The following is a 21147-nucleotide window of genomic DNA, read 5'->3' as shown; positions in this document are numbered from 1 at the left end:
GAGGTTTTCCAATGGAGGGGTTGCGAGAGCGGATGATTAAAGACGGCATTTCCAGGGCTGGCCAAACGGTGCAATTAACAGCAAGCGCTTTGCAGGGGGGGGCTCGTCATCCAGCTCTCCTTTGGCGCACAAGCAGCCCTGATGAATGAGTCAACCAGGGTTGTATATACTGAGCAGAAGTGGGGGAAGGTGCTCCTCCCCTTTCCTCAATTTCTGTGCCAGTGGGGAGTTTTGGATGTGATTTCTCGCAAGAGGTCGGCGATTCGTTTTTCTTGCCGTGCTTTCGACGTCCTTGATGCGGGTGTCTTTGCCGGTAGGGAATGTGGATCGCGGCTTCGCCTTGGAATTCCCCCTTCCTGGGGAAACTGGTTAAAAGCCAGAGTGAAATGTGCTTGGGCATGCTCTATACCTACGAGGGACGTGGGTGGCGCTGTGGGTTAAACCACAGAGCCTAGGGCTTGCCGATCAGAAGGTCGGAGGTTCGAATCCCTGCAATGACGGGGTGAGCTCCCGTTGCTCGGTCCCTGCTCCTGCCAACCTAGCAGTTCAAAAGCACGTCAAAGTGCAAGTAGATAAATAGGTACCACTCCAGCGGGAAGGTAAACGGCGTTTCCGTGCGCTGCTCTGGTTCGCCAGAAGCGGCTTTGTCATGCTGGCCACATGACCCGGAAGCTGTACGCCGGCTCCCTCGGCCAATAAAGCGAGATGAGCGCCGCAACCCCAGAGTCGGCCACAACTGGACCTAATGGTCAGGGGTCCCGTTACCTTACCCCCACACCACCACGCTGTCTCCCCAAAAACGGCAGCCCTCCAGCGTTGGTACCCGAGGCCTTTGAAAGGAGAGGTGGTCCGTGAGGGAGAAAGGGGCACAGCCTCGCCAGCATCAATCAGTTCCAACCTCTTGGTGGCAAGGGGGGGGGGGGAATAGCTGTAAAAGGAAAATTCCCTGGATGGTCAGATCCAGCTTTGGGCTCCTTGGTGAGACAGGTAGAGATTTAAAATCACAAAATATGCAGCAAAAGGAAAGCATGTCAATATAGGCTTTTAGACTTTTAAAACATGCGTCCCTTTCTTTCCAAAGTTGCCCCCAGCGTAGCAAAAAGACCAGATGTTAGTTTTAAAAAATGGTTTCCTTACAAATTCTTCAAAGGTCAGGTTCATGTTTGTCTCCATGAATCCATCAGAAAAGTTGCACAGGCAGTAAAACTCGGCTTGGTTGCAGTGGTGAAAGTTCCTAAATTATTGGTATGGGAGAAAGAGGCTTGTTAGAGCCATGCGGTCTGAGCCTGGAGCAACTAGCTCTGATCTCTTTACATCCTGAGATTTTTAGGTGGACTGGAGGGGAACCAAGGCCTTGATTAGCTTCCCTCCAGGGTGAAGGGGAGCGTCCTAGCTAAATCTGACAGGACAGCTTGCTCTATGACATTAACCCCTTCCTGCATTAACTAGACTTAAGCATGTTTGTTGTGAGCTTCGTTCTTCTACACCACTCACCCTCCCTCTTGCTTGAAAACTGTCCAGGGAGTGGTCCTCCCTCTCAGCTTTCTCCTCCTCCTCCTGAGTCTCAGGGTTGCCTCCTGTCCTGCCACACGCCCAGAGTTCAAGCACAATGTCCAGAGCCGGACAGAAGCAACAAAGACGTCCCAACAGATTTGATGCCTCACCAATCCAGATTTTAAAGAAAGCTGTTTAGAAGAGGCATGTCCTCCTGAGAAAGGGGATGGGGCACAGGGATGGGGCTACTGTAACCCTACAGATGCTGTTGAACTCCAACTCACATCAGCCCCAGGCAGCCAGCATGCTCAGTGGTCGGAGAGGATGAGAGTTGGAGCCCAACAATCTTTCTTCTCTTTGGCGCTCCTTTGTAGCCGAGTAAGATTGTCTTCCATGAACGCGGTCTTAACAGTGTGACCGTAAGTGACTGTGGAGGCCAATTCTGGATCCACAAGTCCTTCCACAGTGGGGACCTAGGACTTAACAGTGTGTCCATAAGTGACGGTGGAGGCCAATTCTGGATCCACACGTCCTTCCACAGTGGGGACCTAGGTCTTAACAGTGTGTCCGCAAGTGACTGTGGAGGCCAATTCTGGATCCACACGTCCTTCCACAGTGGGGACCTAGGTCTTAACAGTGTGTCTGCAAGTAACTGTGGAGACCAATTCTGGATCCACACGTCCTTCCACAGTGGGGACCTAGGACTTAACAGTGAGTCCGTAAGTGACTGTGGAGACCAATTCTGGATCCACACGTCCTTCCACAGTGGGGACCCAGGACTTAACAGTGTGTCCATAAGTGACTGTGGAGGCCAATTCTGGATCCACACGTCCTTCCACAATGGGGACCTAGGTCTTAACAGTGTGTCTGCAAGTAACTGTGGAGACCAATTCTGGATCCACACGTCCTTCCACAGTGGGGACCCAGGACTTAACAGTGTGTCCATAAGTGACTGTGGAGGCCAATTCTGGATCCACACGTCCTTCCACAGTGGGGACCTAGGTCTTAACAGTGTGTCTGCAAGTAACTGTGGAGACCAATTCTGGATCCACACGTCCTTCCACAGTGGGGACCTAGGTCTTAACAGTGTGTCTGCAAGTAACTGTGGAGACCAATTCTGGATCCACACGTCCTTCCACAGTGGGGACCTAGGACTTAACAGTGTGTCCACAAGTGACTGTGGAGGCCAATTCTGGATCCACACGTCCTTCCACAGTGGGGACCTAGGACTTAACAGTGTGTCCATAAGTGACTGTGGAGGCCAATTCTGGATCCACACGTCCTTCCACAGTGGGGACCTAGGTCTTAACAGTGTGTCTGCAAGTAACTGTGGAGACCAATTCTGGATCCACACGTCCTTCCACAGTGGGGACCTAGGACTTAACAGTGAGTCCGTAAGTGACTGTGGAGACCAATTCTGGATCCACACGTCCTTCCACAGTGGGGACCCAGGACTTAACAGTGTGTCCATAAGTGACTGTGGAGGCCAATTCTGGATCCACACGTCCTTCCACAATGGGGACCTAGGTCTTAACAGTGTGTCTGCAAGTAACTGTGGAGACCAATTCTGGATCCACACGTCCTTCCACAGTGGGGACCCAGGACTTAACAGTGTGTCCATAAGTGACTGTGGAGGCCAATTCTGGATCCACACGTCCTTCCACAGTGGGGACCTAGGACTTAACAGTGTGTCCGCAAGTGACTGTGGAGGCCAATTCTGGATCCACACGTCCTTCCACAGTGGGGACCTAGGTCTTAACAGTGTGTCTGCAAGTAACTGTGGAGACCAATTCTGGATCCACACGTCCTTCCACAGTGGGGACCTAGGTCTTAACAGTGTGTCTGCAAGTAACTGTGGAGACCAATTCTGGATCCACACGTCCTTCCACAGTGGGGACCTAGGACTTAACAGTGTGTCCACAAGTGACTGTGGAGGCCAATTCTGGATCCACACGTCCTTCCACAATGGGGACCTAGGTTTCCAGGTGGGAGTTGATCCTGGTGTGGATTTGCCAAGCGTGCCTTCCTTTTAGCACATTTCTCCCTTGTGTCCTGTGTTCGAGTGTCTTCAAAACCCATGACACCTTTGGTAAAGGCTATTCTCCAACTGAAGCGCTCGTAGGCCAGTGTTTCCCAGTTGTCAGTGTTTATACTACATTTTTAAAGATTTGCCTTGAGAGAGTATTTGAACCTCTTTAAGCAATACCTGGAGGTCCCTATCAATTGTTTAGACTCGGGCAATGTCTGGTGTTTCCATGCGCTGCTCTGGTTTCGCCAGAAGCGGCTTAGTCATGCTGGCCACATGACCCAGAAAAACTGTCTGCGGACAAACGCAGGCTCCCTCGGCCAGCAAAGCGAGATGAGCGCCGCAACCCCAGAGTCCTCCGCGACTGGACTTAACTGTCAGGGGTCCCTTTCTCTGATCTCATGCACAAAGCAGGCTCTGTGCATCAGTGACACCTTCTCTCGTTTCTCGTTCCAGACCAGCGAATCGGCACTTGCTTCTCGGCACTCATCGGCGGTCGTTGCGCCGGGGAGCTACCCGGGCAGTACACGAAAATGCAGTGCTGCTGTGATTCTGGGAGATGTTGGGCCATCGGTCAAACTCCGGAAATGTGCCCTGTGAGGGGGTCAGGTGAGTGAGCTCTAGGGAGGGGGTTAGCAAGGCCAGCTGACCTTGATCTGGCAACATTGGCTGGGCGGCATGACAACAATATTTTGGAAAGTGACTGTATATACCGTGTTTTTCGCTCTATAAGACGCACTTTGGTGACAGCAGCCACAAAATTAAAAGACGCCTGCTTCTTGGGAGAAAAGCACTAACAAACCTAGACAGCATCTTAAAAAGCAGAGACATCACCATGCTGATAAAGGTCCGTATAGTCAAAGCTATGGTTTCCCCAGTAGTGATGCATGCAAGTGAGAGCTGGACCATAAAGAAGGCTGATCGCCAAAGAATTGATGCTTTTGAATTCTGGTGCTGGAGGAGACTCTTGAGAGTCCCATGGACTGCAAGAAGATCCAACCTCTCCATTCTGAAGGAAATCAGCCCTGAGTGCTCACTGGAAGGACAGATCCTGAAGCTGAGGCTCCAAGACTTTGACCACCTCATGAGAAGAGAAGACTCCCTGGAAAAGACCCTGCTCTTGGGAAAGATGGAGGGCACAAGGAGAAGGGGACGACAGAGGACGAGATGGTTGGATAGTGTTCTTGAAGCTACCAGCATGAGTTTGACCAAACTGCGGGAGGCAGTGGAAGACAGGAGTGCCTGGCGTGTTCTGGTCCAGGGGGTCACGAAGAGTTGGACACGACTAAACGACTAAACAACAACAAGACGCACTTTTCCCCTCCTAAAAAGTAAGGGGAAATGTGTGTGCGTCTTATGGAGCGAATGCAGGTGGGAGGCTCTGTTCAGCGCTCCCTTTAAAGAGCTGCCTGGAGCATGTGTGCGGCTCTTGGGGGCTTTTTCCCGCACACACGCTCCACGCACTCTTTAAAGGGAGCGCGGCTCTTAGGGGAGCCTTCTGCCTTAGCCGCACACAGCCTCTTCCTGCCCGGGAGAAGCTGTGCGTGGCTATCCCAGAAGCCAGAATAGCAAGAGGGATTGCTGCTTTCGCTGTGCAGCGATCCCTCTTGCTGTTCTGGCTTCTGGGATTCAGAATATCTTGTTTTCGTCCTCCAAAAACGAGGTGCATCTTACGGTCTGGTGCGTCTTATAGAGCGAAAAATACGGTATGCCATATTGGCCTGAATATTCACCTCACTTTTCCCCAAATTCTGCCTGTTTTCTGTTTTTAATTTCTCCCCCTTTGCTGCACCCTCTCTTTTCTCTCTTATATCACACCAACAATACAACAAGCTCTCATTCCTTCTGTCGCTCGAGGTTCAAATCCTGCTCACGAATACGCCGTTCTATAGTATTCCTTTAAGGAATCTGGAAAAAGGCTTCCGTTATTCCACAAACAATAATCATCTGGCTTCTCTGGTTTTAGCTGCTACCGTATTTTTCGCTCTATAAGACGCACCAGACCACAAGACGCACCTAGTTTTTGGAGGAGGAAAACAAGAAAAGAAATATTCTGAATCTCAGAAGCCAGAACAGCAAGAGGGATCGCTGCGCAGTGAAAGCAGCAATCCCTCTTGCTGTTCTGGCTTCTGGGATAGCTGCGCAGCCTGCATTCGCTCCATAAGACTCACACACATTTCCCCTTACTTTTTAGGAGGGGAAAAGTGAGTCTTATAGAGCAAAAAATACGGTAGCTTCACCAATTACAGTCGTACCTTGGTTTTCAAACAGCTTAGTTCTCGAAGGTTTTGGCTCCCGAGCGATCGAAACCCGGATTGTTTCGGATTTCGGGTGTTCTTTTGGAAGCCAAATGCAGGAGCTTCCTGTGACCAATCAGAAGCTGTGCTTTGGTTTTGGAAGTCAAACGGACTTCGGGAACGGATTCCGAGGTATGCCTGTAGTTGCTGCCACATTTATGAAGCTGCTTTATCCTTCCACCTTAAGCAGGAAATGACGATTTGGTTCTCTGCTTTGTCCTCCCCAGATGAATATCGCCGGCTGTGCATCGAAGGCCTCCCAGTTGTTCCGGGCTTCCCTGGAACATTTCCTGGAGTCCCTGGCTTCGGCCCCAATGGAGTTGGGCCAGGAATTAGTGGTCCCGGTGCCTTTGGTCCAAATGGCGCAAACGGTCAAGGTGGGATCCCCGGACTGCCTGGGATGGGGCCTGGTAGCTCAAGCATTGGTAAGTGAAAAAAAGGCACAACATCATGGTTTAGAGGGAAAGGGCTGTCTTATGCCGAGTCAGGACTTTGAGCCCAAGAGATGCTGGAGATTAAACCTGAGATTTTCTGCCAGGCCAAGCAGTACAGTGGTACCTCGGTTCTCAAACATAATCCGTTCCGAAAGTCTGTTCTGAAACCAAAGCGTTCCAAAACCAAGGCGCACTTTCCCATAGAAAGTACAGTGGTGCATCGGTTTAAGAACAGTCCGGTCTAAGAACGATTTGGTTTACGAACGCTGCAAAACCGGAAGTAGTGTCCCAGTTTGCGAACTTTACCTCGGTCTAAGAACAGCATAGAACAGAGGGACACAGGTGGCGCTGTGAGTTAAACCACATAGCCTAGGACTTGCCGGTCAAAAGGTCGGCGGTTCAAATCCCCGCGACGGGGTGAGCTCCCGTTGCTCGGTCCCTGCTCCTGCCAACCTAGCAGTTCGAAAGCACCTCAAAGTGCAAGTAGATAAATAGGTACCGCTCCGGCGGGAAGGCAAACGGCGTTTCTGTGTGCTGCCCTGGTTCGCCAGAAGCGGCTTAGTCATGCCGGCCACATGGCCCGGAAGCTGTACACCGGCTCCCTCGGCCAGTAAAGCAAGATGAGCGCCGCAACCCCAGAGTCGGCCACGACTGGACCTAATGGTTAAGGATCCCTTTACCTTTAAGAACAGAATCCGAACAGTGGAAGGGCACCGGTGGCAGGAGGCCTCATGAGGTAAAGCATACCTCAGTTTAAGAACGGTTTCGGTTTAAGAACAGACTTCCAGAACGGATTAAGTTCGTAAACCGAGGTACCACTGTAATGCAAAATGGATTAATCTGTTCCAGGCTTTTAAAAACAACCCCTAAAACAGCAATTTAACATGAATTTTACTATCTAAATGAGACCATTGAAAATGAAATCGATAAACAATGTACTGCAGTCACACAATCAATCAATTAGCAGCTGAACTGGATTCCACACAGCCACAAAAACAAAACAAAACAAAACAAAAAAGAGCCACAAAAACGCAAAATAAATAGCAAAAACAGATAGACCTCAGCTTAACACTCAAAAAGGAAGTGTGGCACTCAAATCGGAAGCATAGCACTTGAATCAAAGTGTAACACTCAAAGCAAAGCATGTTCAACAAAGTTTACAAACTGCCACACTTACTTCTGCGTTTGCAGTGTTTGGGTTCTACATTGTTTGAGTACCGAGGCATTTGAGAACCAAGGTACCACTGTATAACTGAGCTGCCGTCTGTCTGCTAAAGTAAGAGTTGAACGCCTACTGTTCTGTTATAGTTTATTATTTATACCCTGCCCATCTGGCTGGGTTTCCCCAGCCACTCTGGGCGGCTCAAAACAGAATTTTAAAATACAATAACCTATTAAACATTAAAAGCTTCCCTAAACAGGGCTGCCTTCAGATGTCTTCTAAAAGTCTGGTAGTTGTTGTTCTCTTTGACATCTGGTGGGAGGGTGTTCCACAGGAAGGGCGCCACTACCGAGAAGGCCCTCTGCCTGGTTCACTGCAACCTCACTTCTCAGAGGGAGGGAACCGCCAGAAGGCCCTCAGAACTGGACCTCAGTGTCCGGGCAGAACAATGGGGGTGAAGATGCTCCTTCAGGTATACTGGACCGAGGCCGTTGAGGGCTTTAAAGGTCCACACCAACACTTTGAATTGTGCTCCGAAACGTTCTGGGAGCTAGTGTAGTTCTTTCAAGACCAGTGTTATATGGTCTTGGCGGCCACTCCCAGTCCCCAGTCTAGCTGCCGCATTCTGGATTAGTTGGAGTTTCCAGATCACCTTCAAAGGTAGCCCCACGTAGAGCGGATTGCAGTAGTCCAAGCGGGAGATAACTAGAGCATGTACCACTCTGGTGAGACAGTCTGTGGGCAGGGAGGGTCTCATCCTGCGTACCAGATGGAGCTGCCTTGGACACAGAATCGACCTGCGCCTCCATGGACAGCTGTTGAGCAAAAGTTCCCTGCGTTGGAGGGGGTCAGGCTAGATGTCCCTCAGGGGTCCCCCTCAACTCTTCTCTGCTCACAGCAGCAGCAGCAGCAGCAGTAACTGCCCCTGGTGTTTTTGCAGGAACAGCCACCCTCAACCAGACCATCGACATTTGCAAGCATTTCACCAACCTGTGCTTGAACGGGCGCTGTATCCCCACCCCGTCCAGTTACCGCTGTGAATGCAACATGGGCTACAAGCAGGACATGCGGGGAGAATGCATTGGTGAGTTGGGGGGGCGGGACCACTGGGTGCATGCATGCGCAGCCTTGGCTGACGGAGCAAAGCCGCCATGCTCATGCTAAGAGAATTCTTGCCGCAGTTGTTGCCATAGCTGTCAACCGTCCCTTATTTGGCGGGAAACTCCCTTATCCCAGCGCTGTGTCCCGCTGCTGTCCCTTATTGATGATGTCCCTTAAATTTCCCGGGTTTCAAAGGAAGCAGCTCCTCTCCCTCCCTCCCTGCCGGCCAGGGAGGAGGGAGGCTCCAACTGTGTTGCTTGGCTCCCAATCAGGAGTCTAAGAACGACTGGGGGGTGGAGCTTGCATGCCTTGTCCCAATCAAATCGGCCGCCTTGCCTGGGGACTCGCCTTTGCTCAGCGCTTCCCAGCGGAGAGGTGACGGTGGTTTTCCTTGCTGCATCCCCTTTGCCGGGTAGCTGCGCTGTGGGAACCACCTCTTGAGGCTTCGTTTGGCTGCTGGCTGGGCTTTCTGCCTTTGGCTCGGAGGGGCTCAGAAGTCGAACATACCTGTGCTTGGAAAATCCCTTATTTTGGCTGCTGATCCCTTATTTTCGAGGCTGCTAGTCCCTTATTTTCAAATCTGTAACTTGACAGCTATGGTTGTTGCATACATGAACGGTCTTTTATCTTCCCTTGGTATCTCTCTCCACCTTTCCTTGCCAAGACATGGACGAGTGTTCAAGTAGCCCCTGCCTCCATGGCGATTGTGTGAACACGCCCGGCTCGTACCACTGCAAGTGCCACGAGGGATTTCAGAGCACCCCTACCAAGCAAGCTTGTATTGGTAAGTTCGGGGAGAAGCTGGGTGCCATCTTGGGGAACCAGTGCAAAGAATCCCTCTTTTCGGATTGGTGGTTATTGTTATAATAAAAAAACTGCTCCGTTATCCCTTATGGGTACTGTAATGGTTATAAGGGGTTGCTTGTGCGTAAGTTACCGTCACTGCTGGCTAGATTGCCTGGTTAACCTTGTCTCGGCTGACAGCCCTTCACTCCGTGGCCGTTCAGTCGCTCGCAGAATCCGTCAGTGGGCGTTTCTTGAACCTCTTCCAGCAAAGAAGTTGTTTGACGCCAAGTCTCCTCCTACTCTCCCTGTGCAGAACTCTTCCGCGCAGGGAAGGAGTGGGTAGAGGTGTGCCCATGCTCTCCCCACTAGTTTCGGGTGAAGAGTCTTGGAGACCCCTCTCCGAATCCCCCATCTGCCCCCCTTCTCTACTGGTGTTGCGCTGATCTCCTTCCCCAGCCGATGGGCTTCCTCTCTCCCTGCTGGGCCCCTCTCCTGCATCGCTCGAGAGCCTTGCCTCCACCTCTGACTCGGATGTCAGTTCCCTGACAGGTACTCAAGAGCCCGTATAGAGTCCTTAAATAGGTTTTCTATCGGTAGGAGAAATTAAGAGAGGCCTGTTGGAATTGCGTTTGACTGAGCGATTCCTCTGGTTGAGTCGCCTCCGACGTGATTACCGACTTGAGCCTTTGATAAGACTCCAAGCTCGTTCCCCATTATGCAGAGTATCCAGCACAGGGAAGAGACGAGAAGTTTGAGCTACATTGCTAAAGAGCATTTATTCCTAACTACGCGGACAGAAAAGAAACATACATGCTCTCTCTGTGAGAGCAGAGAGCAACTGAACAACAAAGGAACAAGAAACCAGTAACATCACATCCTGTCTTCTGTGAGACTTCCAATAGCTTGGAATCTCTGGAATGTAAACAGAGTCTTGCGACTCAAAAGCAGTGCACAGTGGCAACACACAGAAACCAACATCCTCCCCCTTTCTGTGAACACCACTGGGCATTTTGTCATCTACAATCTCAGTACAAACCCAGTTTCTGTACATAGGTACAGTGTTGATCCTTCGGAACAACCTTGGACAATAAATCAGCAGGCCAGCCAGAGAATATTGAGAAGCAGCTAGTAAGCCTGATCTTTATTCAAGGAGCTGTTGCAACAGGGTCCCCCACTCATCACACACAGGAGGGAGGAGAACCCCAAACAATGGTGTGCAAGCCCTTATATAGACTTTTGAAATTGCCTGCCCTGTAGCTCAAGACCAGCCCCCAAATGAGCATAATGGTCACAAATCCAGTACTTTCAGGATTGGCGCAGTCCATAAAAATCCAGTTATAGGTAGGTAGCCGTGTTGGTCTGCCGTAGTCGAAACAAAACAAAACAAATTAAATTAAATTAAATTAAAAAATTCCTTCCAGTAGCACCTTAGAGACCAACTAAGTTAGTTATTGGTATGAGCTTTTGTGTGCATGCACACTTCTTCAGTTGCAGCACTTTAACATTATGGGATACAGTGGTACCTTGAGTTACATACGCTTCAGGTTACAGACTCCGCTAACCCAGAAATAGTACCTCGGGTTAAGAACTTTGCTTCAGGATGAGAACAGAAATTGTGCTCTGGCAGCACGGCAGCAGCGGGAGGCCCCATTAGCTAAAGTGGTGCTTCAGGTTAAGAACAGTTTCAGGTTAAGAACGGACCTCCGGAACGAATTAAGTGCTTAACCCGAGGTACCACTGTACAGAACACCACACCAGAACAAAGTGAGGAGAAGAGACCCAGGCTCCTTCTGGCCTATTATAGCCAGCATGACCTTGACAGACAGATAGCAGAACCCGTTTAAACCAGCTGTACGCAACTTCCCGGAAGGAATAACCCAAACAACAGAAACCTCCTGCCTGTTTCTTTCACGTAGAAAGAAACCTTCCAGAACCCTCTTGAATTAATCACATCTCTACATATCAGATCAATACTGTGCTGGTCCCGGGGGGAGGTTACCGTGGGGCAAGGTCCAGGACCTGAGTTGAGGGCTGGCAGACAGTCCTCCACGGGCGAAGCGGGGTCCACAGCGAGAAGCCGGGCAAGGACAGGAACTCTGGGGGAACAGGACTGGATGTTGGCCGAAACAGCTCTTCGACGACGTTGCTCCTGCAACCTGGGACCGGGCTGACTGGCCTTTATCTTCTCTGAGGCCAGGGGCGGTCCCAGCCCCCAGGAGACCCGCTTCTCCTGGCCTTAAGGCGAGCACTCCTCCTGGGAGAAACCAGTTCCCTTCGCCTCTCTGCCCTGAGCCTCTGCAGTTCAGGAGAGGCTGAAGGGTTACTGGGCCCAGGGGGAGACTCACCTGTAGGCACTGAGTCCTCAACCACCTGGTTCCTGCTCCTGAGGATCCGGCACAGGTGGAGGTGCTTCCGAATCAAGGCCCTGCCCCAGTTCAGCCGGCCCTGGAGGCGAGGACTCCTGTGCAGGCTGGGATTCCTCCGGTTCAGCCTCTGAATCGGATTCCCAGCCCATCACAAATACTTTCTGTACTAAGAAATGCAAATGGACAGTTCTGACTTAATGCCTTTTTGGTTCCCCGCTAGACATCGATGAGTGCATCATGAACGGACTGATGTGCCGGAACGGGCGTTGTGTCAACACCGACGGCAGCTTCCAGTGCATCTGCAACGCCGGCTTTGAAATCACTCCGGACGGGAAGAACTGTGCGGGTAAGGATTAGGCCCTTTTTGTCATATGGGGGGGTAAGGGGTGGGGCATGCGAGGCCCTCAGTCTGGTTCCTTCGGGGCAAAGGGAGCCCAGAGAAGAGGAGGAGGAGGAGGAGGAGGAGGAGGAAGGGTGAGGGAAGAACAAGATGGAGTAGAGAGCCAAAATGGAATGGTCTGTAGAGAGGGGGGGGGCAATCGGGTTGAAGCCTCTGGGAAGACCTAGTGAGGGATGAAAAGGTGAGGGGGAGAGGTGAAAAGGAAGGAAGGAAGGAAGGAAGGAAGGAAGGAAGGAAGGAAGGAAGGAAGGAAGGAAGGAGTGGTACAAAACAAGAAAGAAATGAGCTTCACTAACTTGTGACACTGAAATTTTGGATCCCCAGCAAACAGATGCCAATTAACTCCTGACGCCTGTTTGCTGTGTCGATTACTCGATTTTTTTGGGGGGTGGGACAGCACAAAACATGGGGTTTGCAGCACACGACATCACAAAGCCAGCACAAAACTTTGGCGTCACTTTGGAGAAGGGTTGGGGCAGAGAGGAAGAGAGAGGAGAAGTGACCGAGGGTAGGAAAAGGGAATTGAGAGAGGAATTGAGGTCAGAGAGAAAAGAGGGGGTGGCGGGAAATGGCAAAGGGAAAAGGTGGAGAAAAAGAGGGAAGGCATTGCGGGGGCGGGGGGGGAGAAGTGGTCAGTTAAAGTGAAGTGAAGTGAAGGGAAAAAGGAAGGAAGGAAGGAAGGAAGGAAGGAAGGAAGGAAGGAAGGAAGGAAGGAAGGAAGGAAGGAAGATAGATAAGTGGGGGAGAAAGAGAGCCTCCTTTTGGCTCTCGCCTTTCCCATCACTATTTTCATCAGCCTGCGCTACAAAGGAACCTAGACAGCTACTGTCGACTGAGTCAGGCCATTGGTCCATCTATCTCAGTCTTGTCTACACTGACTGATAGCTGCCCTCCAGAGATTCAGGGGGGAGCCTCTCCCAACTCGTGGGGCAGACGCTCCACCGCTGAGCTATGGCCCTTCCCCAGATAAGCTCCCGGGAGATTTTTCTCAGCTGGAGAAAGAAAAGGGGGGAAATGGTTCCCCGCTCCAGCTTAGCTGTTTCCGCAAATCCTCTGGTCCCCCCACCATGGAAAGGGGCTTCCCCGAGCGAGTGGTGCCAGGGGAGGCCATGGGGGGGGGGAGAGAAATCTCCATGGTGACCTGCTCCCTTCCTCCCGCAGATCACGACGAATGCGCCACCACCAACATGTGTCTCAATGGGATGTGCATCAATGAGGATGGGAGCTTCAAGTGCATCTGCAAGCTGGGCTTCGTCTTGGCTCCCAACGGGCGATATTGTGTCGGTGGGTAGATGGTGGAAAAACTTTACCAGGGATCGCGAGTGGGGGAAGTTTGAATTTCCAAACACATGAGCAACGTCTTTGCCCTCCACCAGGCCTTCAACAACTCCCTGGTCAGGTGTTCTCCCGAGGTTTTTCAGTTTGTTAAATCTGCACACGGCTTTATTGCGGTCCGTAGACCCACAATACACAGTGCGGCATAGTATACCGTATTTTTCGCTCTATAGGACGCACCCGACCTTAGGACGCACCTTGTTTTAAGGGGGAGAACAAGAAAAAAAATTCTCCCCCTCTCTGCTCAGCGCCCCTTCAGCAAAGCGTCAGGAGAAACGGAGCCCCTTCCATTTCTCCTCCCGCTTGGCTGAAGGGGTGCTGCGCAGCTCTCCCTCTCTGCTGAAGCCAGGAGAGTCTTGCTCTCCCAGCTTCAGCAAAAGGAACCCAAAGCCTTCGGAGCACAGCGCGAGTTCCCGTTGCGCTCCAAAGGCTTCAGGCAGCTTCGGAGGCTTCGTGTTGCTATCGCTGAAGCCAAGGAGCCTGCATTTGCTCCATAAGACGCACACACATTTCCCCTTAATTTTTGGAGGGGGAAAAGTGCATCTTATAGAGCGAAAAATACGGTATATATCAACATTAAAGTTATTTGTCACCAGAGAAGCTTTAGCCTTCACTAAGGCTAACAAACGTCCAGAATTTCCCAGACATAGCCAGGATTTGCCTGCCAAAAATGGCACATGGCAGCTCATAATAATAATAATAATAATAATAATAATAATAATAATAATTTATTATTTCTACCCCACCCTGGGACGCGGGTAGCACTGTGGGTTAAACCACAGAGCCTAGGACTTGCCGATCAGAAGGTCGGCGGTTCGAATCCCCGCGACGGGGTGAGCTCCCATTGCTCGCTCCCTGCTCCTGCCAACCTAGCAGTTCGAAAGCACATCAAAGTGCAAGTAGATAAATAGGTACCGCTCCGGCGGGAAGGTAAACGGCGTTTCCGTGCACTGCTCTGGTTCGCCAGAAGCAGCTTAGTCCTGCTGGCCACATGACCCGGAAGCTGTATGCCGTCTCCCTCAGCCAATAAAGCGAGATGAGCGCCGCAACCCCAGAGTCGGTCATGACTGGGCCTAATGGTCAGGGGTCCCTTTACCTTTACCTTTACCTTTCCCTGGCAGACATTGATGAGTGCGAGACCCCCGGAATCTGCATGAATGGCTGGTGCATCAACACAGAGGGCTCCTTCCGCTGCGAGTGCCTGGGGGGCCTGGCCATCGGCGTGGACGGGCGAGTCTGCGTCGACACGCACGTCCGCAGCACCTGCTACGGTGGCATCAAGAAGGGCACCTGTGCCAGGCCTTTTCCCGGTGCCGTCACCAAGTCCGAGTGCTGCTGTGCCAACCCGGACCATGGGTTCGGGGAGCCTTGCCAGCCTTGCCCGGCCAAGAACTCAGGTGAGTTAGAGAAAAGCGATTTGTACGTGCCTATAAGGATTCTGGGAATCAGGTTCCTCCCCGCCCCCATGGCAGTAGATAAGAAGTCCAACAAAGGAAGAAGAAGAGTTTGGATTTTATATCCCGCTTTATCACTACCCTAAGGTGTCTCAAGATGGGTCGCGGGTGGCGCACGTTCATTTTTGTTTCTTTATTACTATTCATCACAAAATATTCCATCAACATCTTCTGTGCTTTCTCCTTTATTTTTTGGTCATCTAATAAATTTTCATTTCACCTCCATCGAAAGGTTTTTTTCCTCCCTTTCTTTTATCTCACACTTGATTGCATTATGATCCGAAAGTATTTTTGGTTGTATTTCCACAGTGGTGCTTCGCAAGACGAAAATAATCCGTTCCGCAAGTCTCTTCGTCTAGCGGTTTTTTCGTCTTGCAAAGCATCCCTATTAGCGGATTAGCGGATTAGTGCTATTAGCGGCTTAGTGGCTTAGCGGCTATTAGCGGCTTAGCGGCTTAGCGGCTTAGCGACTAAGTGGCTATTAGCGGCTTAGCGGCTTAGAAAAAGGGGGGGAAGGGAAAAAACTCACAAGACTCGCAAGACGTTTTCGTCTTGCGAAGCAAGCCCATAGGGAAATTCGTCTTGCGAAGCGCCTCGAAAAACGGAAAAACCTTTGGTCTAGCGTGTTTTTCGTCTTGCGAGGCATTCGTCTTGCGGGGCACCACTGTATTTTGTTACTCCTGGTGTTAATTTGCTGGTTATCCAAACATAATCTATTATTGACATTGATTGATTTGGCTCTGAAAAGTAAGTAAATTGTTTTTCTAATGGGTGTCTTAGTCTGAGCATTCTCAGTGTCCATGGAATACAGCGGCTCTTTCAGCATGTGAATGTAAAAAGCCTTAGAATTGCTGCGTTGACAAAGACTTGTGTGTTTTTTTGCAGCTGAATTCCAGGCTCTCTGCAGCAGTGGCATCGGCATCACAGCTGACGGGAGAGGTAAGTTTCGGGGAAAGTGACCCCCACCCCACCCTTCAGCAGCTTGTGGGGGGTTGTGCAAGGCTGGGGCCTCTGCAGAAACTCAGTCCCGGTGGTGTTTCATTGGGACGTAGTCTTAAAATCCGTGGTCCCAACTCAGTCCGCGAGTGAAAGCACTGGGCCTCCGCTGTATTATTAATTCCAAAATCCCCCCTCTCGCGTCCAGATATCAACGAGTGCGCATTGAACCCGGACATCTGCCCCAACGGGATGTGCGAGAATCTACGGGGAAGTTACCGCTGCATCTGCAACCTGGGCTACGAGTCAGACCCCACGGGCAAAAACTGTGTGGGTGAGTGATTTTGCAGGGTCGCAGAGGGCTCTCAGGGGGCCGCCTAGAGATCGACGCAACCTCGAAACACATGTGCAGACAAGCCTGTGGCATGCGCAGTTCGAGCTGTGAAATGGAACCGCTGTGGAGCTAGTTCATACAGCAACAATGTTTTGTGTTGTGTATAGGCTCCTAGGATGTAAGTCAAGGGCGCCGCCTGCTCCCTAAAACATCCCTTGTTTGCTCCTTTCTATATATAGGGTGGGTCCCTTCTATACGCGGGTGGCGCTGTGGGTTAAACAACAGAGCCTAGGGCTTGCCAATCAGAAGGTCGGCGGTTCGAATCCCCGTGACGGGGTGAGCTCCCGTTGCTCGGTCCCTGCTCCTGCCAACCTAGCAGTTCGAAAGCACATCAATGTGCAAGTAGATAAATAGGTACCACTCCGGCGGGAAGGTAAACGGCGTTTCCGTGCGCTGCTCTGGTTTGCCAGAAGCGGCTTAGTCATGCTGGCCACATGACCCAGAAGCTGTACGCTGGCTCCCTCGGCCAATAAAGCGAGAAGAGCACCGCAACCCCATAGTCGGCCACGACTGGACCTAATGGTCAGGTGTCCCTTTACCCTTTACCTATATATAGGGTGCCTACATTCTGCATGGACTGGCTGTAAAACAACATGGGCAAATGGCTTGAGATATCTATTAGGTCCATCAGTTACCATCTAGCATATATTCAACACAAAAAACAGTGGCAATTTGTTGTTGACAAAGGACAGCTGGACATAGAAAGGGCCCCATTACCTTCAGTGGCTTAGGGCCTCATCAAACCTAAATCCGGCCCTGGGTGCTGGGTGCTGTAACCCGACTGGCCTCCATGCGCAGCTCACCCTCGTGCGACTTTCTCTTCAGATGTGGACGAGTGTGCCGTCAATCGGCTGCTGTGTGACAACGGCCTCTGCCGCAATACCCCCGGGAGCTACAGCTGCAGCTGCCCCAAAGGATTTGTCTTCCGGACGGAGACGGACACCTGCGAGGGTAAGTGTTTGGGCCCGGTGCCGGCAAAAAAGGGAGCGGATCTCTGTTGTCAACAAAACTGGCTCTTTAATTAAGGTTTTAGCGCCAGCCAAGTTGGCACCTTTGCCTGTCCTTTAAGAAGTTGGGGTGTTGGCGAGCGTCCCATGGCTTCCCACGAGGGAGAGGCGACACAGATCGGCGAAAGATCTGTGCAGGATAAATTCAACAAGGTTCTCTCCTTCCAGATATCAACGAGTGCACCTCGAACCCGTGCATTAATGGCATATGCAGGAATAACGCTGGCTCTTTTGCCTGCGAGTGCTCCCCAGGAAGCAAGCTGGATTCCAGCGGCACCATCTGTGTTGGTAAACAGCCTCTCTTTTTTCGTAATTTTTTTAATCGATTTTCGTTTTTGTTGTTTAGTCATTTAGTCGTGTCCGCCTCTTCGTGACCCCCTGGACCAGAGCACGCCAGGCACTCCTGTCTTCCACTGCCTCCCGCAGTTTGGTCAGACTCATGTTTGTAGCTTCGAGAACAGTGTCCCACCATCTCGTCCTCTGTCGTCCCCTTCTCCTTTCCCAAGAGCAGGGTCTTTTCCAGGGAGTCTTCTCTTCTCATGAGGTGGCCAAAGTCTTGGAGTCTCAGCTTCACGATCTGTCCTTCCAGTGAGCACTCAGGGCTGATTTCCTTCAGAATGGAGAGGTTTGATCTTCTTGCAGTCCATGGGACTCTCAAGAGTCTCCTCCAGCACCAGAATCCAAAAGCATCCATTCTTCGGCGATCAGCCTTTTGCTATAAGAAGCTGATGATCTGAGCACAGTCAGCTCCAGGTCTTGTTTTTGCTGACTGTATAGAGCTTCTCCATCTTTGGCTGCAGAGAATATAATCATTCTGATTTCAATGCTGCCCATCTGGTGATGTCCATGTGTAGAGTTGTCTCTTGTGTTGTTGGAAATCGATTTTCATACCGTTTAACAAATTCAATTCAGTTTCGATGCAATATGCCCTTTGCTTTTCTATTTCCTATCTTTACTTCCACGATGTTTCTGTTCTGCTTTTCTCCAAATCCTCTTATCCTTATATGCCCTTAAATTCCTTAAAGTAGGAGGAATACACACTGAAATGCAAAAAAATAATAATAGCAAAAAGCAAATAGGAAGAAGAAGAAGAATAGCAAAAAAAAAATGCATTTTAATGGGGAAATTCACACTGAAATGCAATATATATACATAATAGTGAAATACAAAACTATTATTATATTTATATTTATTTACTTATTTATTTATACATACCCTGCTCATCTGGCTGGGTTTCCACAGCCACTCTGGGTGGCTCCCAACAGATTCTTAAAAACACGACAAAACATCAAACATTAAAAACTTCCTTAACCAGGATTGCTGTCAGATGTCTTCTAAAAGTCAGACAGTTGTTTATTTCCTTGACATCTGATGGGAGGGCGTTCCACAGGGCGGGCGCCACCACCAAAAAGGCCCTCTGCCTGGTTCCCTGTAACCTTGCCGTGAGGGAACCGCCAGAAGGCCCTTGGAGCTGGACCTCAGTGTCAGGGCTGGACGATGTGAGTGGAGACGCTCCTTAAGGGATACTGGGCCGAGGCCATTTAGGGCTTTAAGGGTCAGCACCAACACTTTTAATTGTGCTCAGAAACGTAATGGGAGCCAGTGTAGGTCTTTCAAGACTGGTGTTATGTGGTCTCAGCGGCCGCCCCCAGTCCCCAGTCTAGCTGCCGCATTCTGGATTAGTTGCAGTTTCTGGGTCACCTTCAAAGGTAGCCCCACGGAGAGCGCAAAGTGCAATATATTGAGGAAATTCACACTGAAATGTAAATATATATATAATCGTAAAATGCAATCTATCATCTATCTATCATCTATCTATCTATCATCTATGTATCTATCTATGTATCTATCTATGTATCTATCATCTATCTATCATCTATCTATCTATCTATCTATCTATCTATCTATCATCTATCATCTATCTATCATCTATCTATCTATTTATCTATCATCTATCTATCTATCATCTATCTATCTATCTATCTATCTATCATCTATCTATGTATCTATGTATCTATCTATGTATCTATCTATGTATCTATCATCTATCTATCATCTATCATCTATCTATCTATCTATCTATCTATCTATCTATCTATGTGTCTATCATCTATCTATCATCTATCTATCTATCTATCATCTATCTATCATCTATCTATCATCTATCTATCATCTATCTATCTATCATCTATCTATCATCTATCTATCATCTATCTATGTATCTATGTATCTATGTATGTATCTATGTGTCTATCATCTATCTATGTATCTATGTGTCTATCTATCATCTATCTATCATCTATCATCTATCTATCTATGTATCTGTCATCTATCTATCATCTATCTATCTATCTATCTATCTATCTATCTATCTATCTATCATCTATCTATCTATCATCTATCTATCATCTATCTATCATCTATCTATCTATTTATCTATCATCTATCTATCATCTATCTATCATCTATCTATCATCTATCTATCTATCTATCTATCTATCTATCTATCTATCTATCATCTATCTTATGTATCTATGTGTCTATCTATCATCTATCTATCATCTATCATCTATCTATGTGTCTATCATCTATCAATCATCTATCTATCTATGTATCTATGTATCTATCTATCACCTATCTATCTATCTATCTATCTATCTATCTATCTATCTATCATCTATCTATCCATCTCTTTGTCTATCATCTATATCAGGCATGTCCAACAGGTAGATCACGGGGTGTTTCTGGTAGATCCTGGTTGGCCCCTCAGCGATCTTCTTATAAAGAAACAAAAAAAGACCCAACTTTGGCTTACTAAAAAAAGCGCCACAACTTTGGGTAAATCACTGCCAGTCTTTTTACGACAATGAGTAGATCACTGCCTGTTTTTTTATGCTGTGAGTAGATTGCAGACTATTGAGAGTTGGTCGTCCCTGATCTATATCTATCTATCTATCATCTATCTCTATCTATCTATCTATCTATCTATCTATCTATCATCTATCTATCTATCTATCTATCTATCTATCTATCTATCTATCATCTATTTATCTATCTATCATCATCTATATCTATCTATCATCTATCTATCTATCTATCTATCATCTATCATCTATCTATCTATCTATCATCTATCTATCTATATCTATCATGTATCTATCTAATCTATCTATCATCTATCTATCATCTATCATCTATCTATCTATCTATCTATCTATCTATCTATCTATCTATCTATCATCTATCTATATCATCTACCTACCTACCTACCTAACTACCTTTCTATCATGGCAACAACAACAACAACAACAACAAACCCCATCTGACTCAGCTGTTCTGCTTCCCTCCCCTAGACAGCATGAAAGGGACTTGCTGGCTGAACATCCAGGAAGGCCGCTGCGAAGTCAACATCAATGGTGCCACGCTGAAGTCCGAGTGCTGCGCCACACTGGGTGCTGCCTGGGGCAGTCCCTGCGAACGCTGCGAGATTGGTAAATGTCTGTCTGAACGCCCTGCTTTGGCACTGGCCAAATGCAGGGTGCAAGGGGCATTGGTCTCCAAAGCAAGCACCTTTGGGTCTCCGAGTTTGGCAAAGTCTCACGGTTCTCAGACTGCTCTCACTTTTCTTTTTGCCACAGACACCGCCTGTCCGAGGGGTTACGCCAGGATGAAGGGGGTCTCCTGCGAAGGTATGGGGCGCTCTGACAGCTCGTATCCTGGGGGGGGGGGCTACCGAGGAAACCCCAATCCCCTCCACACGAAACAAAAGCGTCCTTGTGTCTTTGATAGCTCTTCCCTTGAATTTGCCCAGCTCAGGGGCAACATACCGTAATTTTTGCTGTATAACACTCACTTTTTCCCGCCTAAAAAGTAAGGGGAAATGTGTGTGCGTCTTATGGAGCGAATGCAGGCTGCGCCGCTATCCCAGAAGCCAGAACAGCAAGAGGGATTGCTG

The 21147-nt window shown here is 49.3% G+C and overlaps 1 protein-coding gene across 4 annotated transcripts in view; it reads left to right on the top strand.

Moving 5' to 3' along the window:
* FBN3 (fibrillin 3) overlaps positions 1–21147 on the top strand; it is a 179171-nt gene that overhangs the window by 73349 nt on the left and 84675 nt on the right. For all 4 annotated transcript variants that reach the window (XM_079960394.1, XM_079960393.1, XM_079960391.1 and 1 more), the window contains 13 exons: positions 3977–4129; positions 6045–6242; positions 8354–8497; positions 9179–9298; positions 11887–12012; positions 13228–13350; positions 14523–14798; positions 15741–15794; positions 16000–16125; positions 17011–17136; positions 17361–17480; positions 20546–20683; positions 20831–20881. In XM_079960394.1, the coding sequence (XP_079816520.1) occupies positions 3977–4129; positions 6045–6242; positions 8354–8497; positions 9179–9298; positions 11887–12012; positions 13228–13350; positions 14523–14798; positions 15741–15794; positions 16000–16125; positions 17011–17136; positions 17361–17480; positions 20546–20683; positions 20831–20881 (1755 nt within the window). The remainder of the gene's footprint in view (positions 1–3976; positions 4130–6044; positions 6243–8353; positions 8498–9178; positions 9299–11886; positions 12013–13227; positions 13351–14522; positions 14799–15740; positions 15795–15999; positions 16126–17010; positions 17137–17360; positions 17481–20545; positions 20684–20830; positions 20882–21147) is intronic.

The sequence above is a fragment of the Podarcis cretensis genome (genome assembly GCF_951804945.1).
Source record: "Podarcis cretensis genome assembly, chromosome: 18".
Classification (NCBI taxonomy): Eukaryota; Metazoa; Chordata; class Lepidosauria; order Squamata; family Lacertidae; genus Podarcis; species Podarcis cretensis.
This window is presented reverse-complemented; position numbering and strand designations above follow the sequence as displayed.